Source organism: Anolis carolinensis, chromosome 5, assembly GCF_035594765.1.
Source record: "Anolis carolinensis isolate JA03-04 chromosome 5, rAnoCar3.1.pri, whole genome shotgun sequence".
Classification (NCBI taxonomy): domain Eukaryota; kingdom Metazoa; phylum Chordata; class Lepidosauria; order Squamata; family Dactyloidae; genus Anolis; species Anolis carolinensis.
Window position 1 is genome coordinate 203,650,266 of NC_085845.1, and position 11,519 is coordinate 203,661,784.

The window sequence follows — 11,519 nt, forward strand, 5'->3', positions numbered from 1 at the left end:
TGGGATGTCAGTATTGGAGGGGTGCTGAACAGGTTCACACATTAATACAAGGCAGGACAGGAGAGGCTCCTTATAACCACACAGAGCATGAGGAGGGCAAGTATTGTAGACTTTAATTTGTCCAGTGCAGTGCAAAACCTGAAACAAAAGAGCGAGAAAGATTATTTATATTATTAAGCAGTAATTTTATCCCATATATTAAATCTTCCAACCAATACAAGGGAAAAATATCTTGCCTTCCATGTGGCAGATTTGAGATTTACAGTTCTGCCTCTGTTGGTAACAGTGCATTTCATCCTCATGAAGAAGTCACGTTCCATGGACATCTCTTTGTTTTTTTTCCCCAAAGCCTGGACCTAAGGAAAAGGCAGATGAGATTTTTCTTGGAAAAAAATGACTTGCTGTACTGCTTAAAAACTACCCCTCTTTGAGTTGAGTTTTTATTCTTGTCTATCCAATAAGGTGAAAGCATCTTCATTGCCATTTGCTCAGCCTAACAACATTTTAAAAAATTATTTTTAGAGTGCTCAACCCCCATATACCCCCACTGTGGTTTTAGATTGGTCAAACATGTTCATTTTAGCATGTGGGTTTGCCTATAAACTCACACATCCCAAATCTGTTTTTCATGGTATTCTAATGTTTTTTTTAATGGTTTCCTCCCACTAACATTCACGTTTTAGGAGGATGCATTTCTCTGCACAACATTTTGCTAGGAAAATTAGTCTGCACTTTTCAGAGAAACATGGATACAAAAGGCTAAACGACATTCCAGTTTGTATATATATTCAAAAGTGAAGACATGGTAAATACTTATTCCAATGCGAATGGAACACAATTGTTTTCCAGCCCTAGTTCAGATTAGGACAGATCAATCTGTTTTAATTCCATGTCAGTATCACATGTTTTAATTTTTGTATACTTTTAATCATGTTTTTATCATGTTTTAATTGTTTTGTTTTATAGTATACTAGCTGTGCCCGGCCACGCGTTGCTGTGGCGAAGTATGGTGGTACAATAAAGTCTCACTTATCCAACACTCGCTTATCCAACATTCTGGATTTTTGTAGTCAGTGTTTTCAATATATCATGATATTTTAATGCTAAATTAGTAAATACAGTAATGACTACATGGCATTGCTGCCTATTGAACTACTTTTTCTGCCAAATTTGTTGTATAACATGATGTTTTGGTGCTTAATTTGTAAAATCATAACCTAATTTGATGTTTTATAGGCTTTTCCTTAATCCCTCCTTATTATCCAACATATTCGCTTATCCAACGTTCTGCCGGCCCGTTTACGTTGGATAAGCGAGACTCTACTGTATGGGAAATAAAGTATTGAGGAATTGGTGGTAGTTAAGGTAAAGGGTCCCCTGGGCTGCGTGGGTTGCTAGGAGGTTGCTAGTTAGAGCTTAGCCTTCTAACTGGCAGCAATTGGATAAAAGCAATTATTCCTCTCCCTCTAATTAGGACTTTATTTTTCTTTTCTTTTTGTTGTATCAACCTAGAGGCATGGATGAGGGGTTGTGCTGTCAATTTTGGAGGTTGTAGGGTGTTTACTTTTGTTGTTTTGTCCGCTGCCGTGATGCCATCACTCTTTTATAGATATAGATTTGTTGCTGGCCCTCGTGGCAGAATGTAAGCCGCTCTGAGTCCCCTCGGGGAGAAGGGCGGGGTATAAATGCATGGAACAAACAAACAAACAAACAAACATTGTGGGAAATTAAATCGGCTGAGGGGGAAAAGGAAAGGGCCTGAGGCTGTGAGGAATGGCGGGAGTCGAAGTCCAAAACCCATGGAGGCAAGGCCCAAGTTGGCCCAGGCCTGCGCAAGATGCTTTAAAATTCCCCATAGAGTTGTTCTTCCTGAGGAGAACCAAGTAAGATATTACAAAACATGAGTGACAAACGAATCTGCAATTAAGAATGGTTTCAAAAGGCCTATATTCGTGCCGTGCGTGCAGACTCTAAATTCCTGTCAGAGAATTAAAAAGAGGCCGAAGAATATCTCTGAAGAGAATGAGTCCCTGTAGGCCCGAAGGCCTTAAACATTCCTGACAGGAATTCAAGCTCGTTTTGCCAAAGGCAAGAGGGAAATATGGCTCATTTAATACACTCTAACTTTCGGGTTTTCTTCATTGTTAAGATATATTGTATATTATTGTACTTACTTACTTAGGCAATCCCTTGTTTTTTCTGAGGATGAAGTGTAGTGTCATGGCGGTTGGTATGAAGGTGACTGTGGAGGCCTATTCTTGCCCCACATGCTTTCCAGACGGAAGGTGGTCCCGGTCAGGCACGTTTCGCCCTCCATTCCTGCTTCTTCGAATTCCATATACAGTAGAGTCTCGCTTATCCAACCTTCGCTTATCCAACATTCTGGATTATCCAACGCAGTCTGCCTCCAGCTGGTATCCACAGCTGTTTCTCTAGGCAGCAAGGCCTGAACTTTTTCCGGATTTAATTTAGGACCACGTTGTTACTGTAAGTTCATTTTATCCAATTCTATCTTTTGTTAGTAGCCAAAGTTTTTGTAGTCAATGTTTTCAATACATTGCGATGTTTTGGTGCTAAATTCGTAAATGCAGTAATTCCTACATAACATTAAGGTGTATTGAACTGTAAAACACAGTGTTTTGATGCTTAATTTGTAAAATCATAACACAATTTGAGGTTTAATAGGCTTTTCCTTCATCCCTCCTTATTATCCACATTTTTGCTTATCCAACGTTCTGCCAGCCCGTTTATGTTGGATAAGTGAGACTCTACTATACCATTTTTAAGGTGTATATTGTATATATATATAGTGTGTGTGTATGTGTGTGTGTATGTATGTATATACAGTAGAGTCTCACTTATCCAACATAAACGGGCCAGCAGAATGGATTAAGGAAAAGCCTATTAAACCTCAAATTATGTTATGATTTGACAAATCAAGCACCAAAACATCATGTTTTACCACAAATCGACAGAAAAAGAAGTTCAATAAACAGTAACGTTATGTAATAATTACTGTATTTATGAATTTAGCACCAAAATATCACAATGTATTGAAAACATTAACTACAAAAACATTGACTACTAAAAGGCAGAACATTGGATAAGCGGAGGTTGGATAAGCGAGATTCTACTGTATTATTATTATAAATCCTTACTGGGAATAAAATTCTATATATTCATGTATTTAATTATTTTATGGTTCCTCTATTTTCCCCTCAGAACGAGCGGCCTGCCTTCCTTCCTCCTCTCTCAGCCTTTGTCTAGAATCTCGCTGAGGAGAAATGTGTGTGTGTGTGTGTGTGTGTGTATATATATATATACACACACACACACACACAAAATTTTATAAATATATATATATATATATATATATATATATATTATTTATTTCCAACATTTATATCCCGCCCTTCTCACCTGAAGGGACTCAGGCCGGTGTACACAATTGGCAACAATTCGATGCCTACACATAATTAAAACATAGCAATGATAATCCAATTATAACAATTAAAACAATATAAAAATATAAAACATATGGTTAAAAATCCATTCATCCAAAATCCTCGTGCTGTAGCCATAAATCAGTATATACACATACATATACAGTAGAGTCTCACTTATCCAACACTCGCTTATCCAACGTTCTGGATTTTCCAACGCATTTTTGTAGTCAATGTTTTCAATATATCGTGATATTTTGGTGCTAAATTCATAAACACAGTAATTACTACATAGCTTTACTGCGTATTGAACTACTTTTTCTGCCAAATTTGTTGTCTAACATGATGTTTTGGTGCTTCATTTGGAAAAGCATAACCTAATTTGATGTTTAATAGGCTTTTCCTTAATGCCTCCTTATTATCCAACATATTTGCTTATCCAACATTCTGCCGGCCCGTTTATGTTGGATAAGTGAGACTCTACTGTAATAATAATAATAATAATAATAATAATAATAATAATAATAATAATACAGCACACAGTCCTAGACACTTGGGAAGTGTTTGACTTGTGATTTTGTGATACGAAATCCAGCATATAGATCTCGTTTGCTGTGTCATACAATGTCTTTGTGTCAATAATAATAATAATAATATTAATAATGCATCTTTATTTATATCCCATTTTTCTCCCTCATGGGAACCAAAGCGGCTTACAACATAATAAAATAACTTAAACAGCAATCAGAATACAATGTTCTTCAGAGAAGGAAGCTGTATTAAACTTAAATTATTTATGTCTTGTTGTTAGTTCTTTGAAAGAGGCCATTCACAGTTGCCAGGCCTTGCAACCAGAATCGTATTTTTCTAAACTACATTTTGGGTGTGTGTTTGAATGTGTTGTCGAAGGCTTTCATGGCCAGAATCACTGGGTTGTTGTGTGTTTTCCGGGCTGTCTGGCCATGTTCCAGAAGCATTCTCTCCTGACATTTCGCCCACATCTATGGCAGTCATCCTCAGAGGTTCTGAGGTATAGTGAAAAAACTAAGCAAGGGAGGTTTTTATATCTGTGAAAGGTCCAGGGTGGAAGAAATAAGTCTTGTCTGTTGGAGGCCTGTGAGAATGTTGTTATTAATCACCTTGATTAGCTTTAAATGGCCTTGCAAGCTCCATTACTGCATGGGGGAATCCTTCATTCTGAGTTGTTAGCTGGCCCTGATTATTTCTTGTCTGGAATTCCCCCGTTTCCTGAATGTTGTTCTTTATTTACTGTCCTGATTTTAGAGGTTTTTTTTTAAAAAAAAAAAATACTGGTAGCCAGATTGTGTTCATTTTCATGGTTTCCTCCATTCTGTTGAAATTGTCGTTGTTCAATGGCTTTGAAGAATGGCTATCATTTTAAATTTTTATTAAGAATGATAGAAATTAGTAAAAAAAATTAGAATTTTGAAATAAAATAAATATCATCATCGTCATCATTCCATTGAACTCATGCTGGATCTGCACTGCCATATAATCCAGTATCTGATCCCAGATTATCTGGTTGAACTGGATTATATGAGTCTACACCACCATACAATCCAGTTCAAAGCAGATAATCTAAATTTTAAATGGCAGTGTAGAAGCAGCCTCAGATCCTACCTGAGTTAAAATAAATATCATTATCATCATCCCACTGGATTCAATCCACTGGATCAACCTGAACCCGGAAGGGATGAATACGGAGACCATCAATTAGGGATCCTAGCTGTTCCCCTTCTTCCCATGTCTCAAAGATCTCCATTTTGACAGGACTTTTTCCAAAGATAAGCAGGCGCTGTCTCTTCTAACTCTGTCTTTCTTTCCACAGGTGAAAAAAAGTGGCAAAGATGGACCGTTTCCTCTCCTGCACCTTAGGCTTCGTGATGGTAGGTCTCTCCCTACAAGGCAGGACCAAGCAAGGTGAGACATTCCTCCTCCTGCAGGTATTATCAAGAAACCACCCAAATAAATACTGTTATTTATTTATTTATTTATTTTTGATATATATTTTATTACGGAAAATATAAAGGGGGGAGGGATATTTTTCTTCTGACCTCCTGTCTCACCTTTTGTAGACGCTGCAGTCAAGTCCTGTCCTCCAGAGCTGCTCTCCTACAGGAAAGATTGCTACAAGTTCTTCTCCTTCAAAGTGAGCTGGATAGAAGCAGAGGTGAGTGCTGCTCCATGGTCAAGGTTATCTTTTTTGCTTCTAAGAAAAGCTATATTTGTCCCTTGTCTTGTCTCGGCATCTCTCATTTCCTGTCTCATCTCCTAGAAAATCTGCCAAGACTACATGCCTGGAGCCCACCTTACTTCCGTTGATAGTTTTGCTGAGATGTCGGAAATCGACACTTACGTTTTGGACAACTACAATTATTTTGAGAATGTCTGGATTGGATTGTATCGCGTTGGCAAAGTAGGTCTCAACTCTGTTTGGAGGGGGTGGGGAAGCATGTCAAATAAATGATGCCAGTTTTAACAGAATTAATAGAGCTTTGTTTCCTTTGTGTAAGATATGGTTTGCTTGCTAGTTATAGTTAAGCAAAAAGATCCAAGATTAGGTTGGAGACTAATAATAGAATAATAGCTGCCAATGTCAGGTCCCTAGAAGAGAGAAAAGGCATAATATTTTTCTATGTAATTCTTGGGTGTTCTTCTCAAATGATAGATTATTAGTTATGTATAGTTCACTTTTTATCCAGAAGAAATACCTGTATGTTTTTAGTTTCATAATTGTAATTGGGAAAGTTTTCAAGGCTCCCTGTTGCAGGCATTTTGTCTCCAAATATTCCACGGAGAAACCAAATCCATCTTTCAATGGGCCTCTTCCAAACTGACATCTTTGTTTCACCCTCAAGGACCAATTCACTTCAAACCACTGTGGGTTCTTGACAACTATAAAATCCTATCATGAGCCCCATCTAGACTGCCATATACAGTTCAAAGCATTATGAAACAACATTATTTGGCAGTGCAGATGTGGCCATGGAGGTTGTGGATCAATGTCTTCCTAAACAAGAGTTCACTGGATATGGAACCAAGCAGCTTTTCCTTGTTTCTGCTCCTCCAGAACATGGGAAAACATAGCCACAATCATGTTCTTCCAATAAGTTTCCCATTGAAACAGTGTGAATGAGAGATTGGAATGTAGTCCTTTAGTCCGATCCAGCATTCCTCATGTTGTTATTGTTGTTGTTTTTTGTTTTTGTTTTTTGCAAACTTCAGAACAAATCAATACCTGCAGAGAAGATTAAGTGGTTCTGGAGCGATGGCTCTTCTTCCAGATATCGCTACTGGGATGAAGGAGAACCCAACAACAAAAACTACAGGGAGAACTGTGTGGAGCTGCTCCATGATACAGGTGAGTCAGGCAAAAAGGACACGTGCAGCCAGATATATAGTGGAAGTCCTGATCCCACTCTGTTCTGCTTTGGTCAGACTCACCTGGAATAAAATTCTGTGTCCAGTTCTGGGCAAAGTAATTCAAGGAGGAGATGCACAGGTTTTGTTGCTGTTTTTATTGATCTGTTTGGCACTGAATTTTGCCTGTTGTTGTAAGCCACCCTGAGTCCCCTCGGGTGAGAAGGGCGGGGTAGAAATGTTGTAAATATATAAATAAAAGTGTCCAAGAAGGGAGACCAACCTGGTCCAAAGTCTGGAAGCCATGAATCCCTCTGAGCAGCAGCTGAGGGACTGGGGATGTTGAGCTTGGAGAAGAAAAGGCTGAGAGAAAGGGACATGAGAGCCATATTGATATATTGGAAAGCCGGTCATATTGAAGAGGGGGGTGGTTTGTTTTCTGCTGCACCAAAGATTAAGACACAATGGAGCAATGGAATCAAACTCCAGGACTGTGATGAATATGTGATTTATGGTTTGAATGAAATGGTATGAAAGGAGTATGGTTGGAGTCTATATAGCTTAAAGATGTCATTTGAAAAAATAAGGCCTGGAAAACTACTGAACTGTTTAGCCTGCAGAAGAGAAGGTTGAGAGGAGACATGAGAGCCATGTATAATATCTGAAAAGTTGTCATAAGGAAGAGAGAGCAGCAGGCTTGTTTTCTGCTGCCCTTGAAACTAGGCCTAGGAACAGTGGGTTCAAATTAAACCAAAGGAGATTCCACCTGAACATCAGGAAGAATCTCCTGACTGTATGAGCTGTTCAACAGTGGAACTCTCTGCCTAGGAGTGTGGTGGAAGCCTTCCTTGGAAACTTTTAAACAGAGGTTGATGGTCATCTGTCAGGGATACTTTATGCTTTTCCTGCATGGCAGGGGGTTGGACTGGATGGTCTCTTCCAACTCTATTATTTTATGAATCTATGATTTTCCAAGGAATGGAGAGAAGTGATGTATTCGCAGAATGGCAGATTTGCTGGGAATGCAATCTGACCTACTTTGGGGTCTCTTTTCCAGTAGAAGGAAGAAGCAATGGTAATGTATGCATAATGATGAATGAATGTTTATATGTGTGTGAATGCTGTAATTCCACTTTGTTTGTGTACTCAATGTAGAGTCTGTATGTATCTACAATAGAGTCTCACTTATCCAACGTTCTGGATTATCCAACGCATTTTTGGAGGCAATGTTTTCAATATATCGTGATATTTTGGTGCTAAATTCATAAATACAGTAATTATTACATAGCATTACTGCGTATTGAACTACTTTTTCTGCCAAATTTGTTGTCTAACATGATGTTTTGGTGCTTCATTTGTAAAATCATAACCTAATTTGATGTTTAATAGGCTTTTTCTTAATCTCTCCTTATTATCCAACATATTCGCTAATCCAACATTCTGCCGGCCCGTTTATGTTGGATAAGTGAGACTCTACTGTACTTTCATTCTCTGTATTGCTCTGTGGTACACACTGTCTACCACAAAAGATAGACGCTTTTGAACTGTGTGTTGGAGGAAAATCCTGAGAGTGCCTTGGACCACAACAAGATCCAACCAGTCCATATCCAGGAAAGAAGGCTCGGCTGCTCACTGGAGGGAAGGATATTAGAGGCAAAGATGAAGGACTTTGGCCACATCATAAGAAGACAGGAAAGCTTGGAGAAGATAATGATGGTGGGGGAAATGGACGGCAAAAGGAAGAGGGGCCAACCAAGGGCAAGATGGATGGTATCCTTGAAGTGACTGGCTTGTCCTTGAAGGAGCTTGAAAGGGAGTTCTGGCATGTGTTGCACCCATAGGCTGCGTAGGCACATCAAAACCACAATTGAGCCCCAGAATATAAGCAAGCAAGCTGTTTCTTGAAGATTATATGCAAGCAATAGCAAATCAAAGTCCAAAGTCAATAGAATCCACAAGAACAAAGTAATTGAAAATCTTGAAACGAGTCTATAAAAGTCAAAGAACATAGTCCAAACTGGATATCAAAGTTAGTCCCAAGAGAGGTATCAAGAATAATCCAAACGAGATATCAAGAATTTATCCAAAGCATGAGTCAAACTGGAACTCAGGGAGCAAAACTAGAACACAGGAACAAAACTCCAAGTTTAGCCCAAAGTGCAGAGTCAATGCTGGAACACAAAGCAAGGGTCTTGGCTGGAGCAGAAATCCAAACTGAAACGTTACTGGAACATCAACTGGATACACAGAAATCCCCAGAAACAAGAACAAGGCTGGAACAAGAATCAAGGTACAAAGTTGCAGGAAATAACATGGAATGTGTTGTGGAAGGCTTTCATGGCCGGGATCACAGGGTTGTTGTATGTTTTCCGGGATGTATGGCCATGTTCCAGAAGTATTCTCTCCTGACGTTTCGCCCACATCTATGGCAGGCATCCTCAGAGGTTGTGAGGTAGCTCACGACCTCTTCCAGCTCTCTTAGCTTCTATCATTCTGCAACTGAGACTCCTATCTTGCTTTCTAGGGTTTCGCTATTGGAATGATGAAGACTGTGACTCGAAGCGCCGCTTCCTCTGTAAGTACAAGCTTTAAGGCCGGCAGCCATTTCTCCTGTTTTAGAGGCTCTTCCGCTTCAGTCAGAGGAAGAATCCCAAGAAGAACCAATTAAACAGACAAATGAAAGGATCTTTCTTGAAATGATCCCAACTTGTATATTTCTGAATACTTAGGTTCATATAGATAACCCACAGATTTATATGCATTTCTTTAAGTCTTGATAAAAAAACTCCATATTTCTGTTGAGTTTCATTCTAGTTATGCTAATGATTATAATATTTACGATCTGGATTCCATAGTGTTTTAGCGGAATGTCATCCCTCTCCCAAGACCCTCGTTTTTCCAGTATACTTACTGCATTTTTGCTATGTGTTTTTAAATAAGAAAATGTCCATTATAAAAACAAACAATGTGTTAAAAAAGAATAACATGTAATAAAAGAGAATGTGAACAAACTGGATTTATTAAGTGTACAATTTTCCTTCATGATCAGACTTCAGTTAATTTTCTTCTTCAATGACATTTGCCTTTTTTGCCACACTTTTTTCACTTTCAATTGCAGGGCATTTTAAACAAGCAAACAAACCTATGGAACCTGCCCAAGGAGGTTTGTTTCTTCCTCTCTTTCAATATTTGTGAAATAAGTGAGGCACGTGTCATTACACAGCGCCATATGAAAGTAAGAAAAGTAGAATTCAACCCTCTTTACAATGTCAGCCTACCTTACAGTGATGGTTAGAACATGTCCCTATTTAGTGCAACACATTAGGAACAACCGTTTCAAAAAATAACTTCTCCCCATTAATGCAACTTGCAAATAGGGTCACCCGTAAATCAAGGTATCAGTGTGTGTGTATGTGTAGATAGATAGATAGATAGATAGACACACAACAACAACAACAACAATAATAATCTGGGATCTGCGTGCATCATCCGAAAATACATCACACAGTCCTAGACACTTGGGAAGTGTTCGACTTGTGATTTTGTGAAACGAAATCCAGCATATCTATCATGTCATACAATAATAATATAATAATAATAATAATAATAATAATAATAATAAGTATTAAGCCGCTTAAGCGGTTGAGGGGAAAAAAGAAAGGGCCTGAGCCTGTTAGGAATTGTGGGAGCTGAAATCCAAAACACCTGGAGAGCCCCAGGTTTGCCCAAGCCTAGTCTAGACAGATATATAAGGATGTTCAATGTAGTTCAGTCTGCATTACAGTAGAGTCTCACTTATCCAAGCCTCGCTTATCCAAGCCTCTGGATAATCCAAGCCATTTTTGTAGTCAATGTTTTCAATATATCATGATATTTTGGTGCTAAATTCATTAATACAGTAATTACTACTTAGCATTACTGCATATTGAATTACTTTTTCTGTCAAATTTGTTGTATAACATGATGTTTTGGTGCTTTTCCTTAAACTCTCCTTATTATCCAAGATATTCGCTTATCCAAGCTTCTGCTGGCCCGTTTAGCTTTGATAAGTGAGACTCTACTGTATATTACTCTATACTGACCATATAATCCAGTTTAAACTGCATTATAAAGCTGTGTTGACAGGGCCTCAAGTATACAACTCTGGGTTAATTTAGCAAGCAGACTTTTTTATGACTTATAATCATTGTTATAATAATTATTATAGACCACTTTCCTGCCAAATTTGGGCCCCAAGGTGGCTCACAATGACAAAAAGATGTATTCATAATATTATATTGTAATATGATATAATACTAATAATACAATATAATAATATTAATTATATATTTTACATGTAATATTAATGTAATATTACATGTAATAATATAATATATTGATATAGTGCAATATAGTAATTTATTGCCAGTATTGTACTATGCTAACAATATAATATTGTATGTAAATTTAATTTGAAAGCCCCTCTGAGTCCCCTTCCAGGTGAGAAGGGCGGCATATAAATGTAACAAATAAATAAAGAAATAAATAAATATTTATTTGTATCCCACTTCCTTTCTTAAATGAGACCCCAAGCACCCCACAGCATTAAGAACAGTTCAAATTATAACTTAATACCTACTTTTTTTAAAAAAAAAAACTAAAACGTTCAAATGCAATCAAGTTGATTACAATATTCGAAGGTTTAAATGATTCGTG

At 37.9% G+C, this 11,519-nt stretch overlaps 1 protein-coding gene across 5 annotated transcripts; it reads left to right on the forward strand.

Moving 5' to 3' along the window:
* The first annotated feature begins 1,623 nt into the window (after positions 1 to 1,623).
* On the forward strand, positions 1,624 to 9,852 carry LOC103280603 (C-type lectin lectoxin-Thr1). 5 transcript variants are annotated; one of them, XM_062983430.1, is made up of 6 exons: positions 1,624 to 1,883; positions 5,293 to 5,384; positions 5,540 to 5,634; positions 5,740 to 5,880; positions 6,690 to 6,825; positions 9,349 to 9,852. In XM_062983430.1, exons 2-6 carry the CDS (start codon positions 5,312 to 5,314, stop codon positions 9,414 to 9,416), a joined length of 513 nt encoding a protein of 170 aa, XP_062839500.1. In that variant the 5' UTR covers positions 1,624 to 1,883; positions 5,293 to 5,311; the 3' UTR covers positions 9,417 to 9,852. The 5 variants fall into 5 exon arrangements, with proteins under 5 accessions (XP_062839500.1, XP_062839498.1, XP_062839499.1 ...); XM_062983428.1 differs by lacking the exon at positions 1,624 to 1,883 and adding an exon at positions 1,946 to 2,088; XM_062983429.1 differs by lacking the exon at positions 1,624 to 1,883 and adding an exon at positions 2,202 to 2,487.
* Positions 9,853 to 11,519: the final 1,667 nt, after the last annotated feature.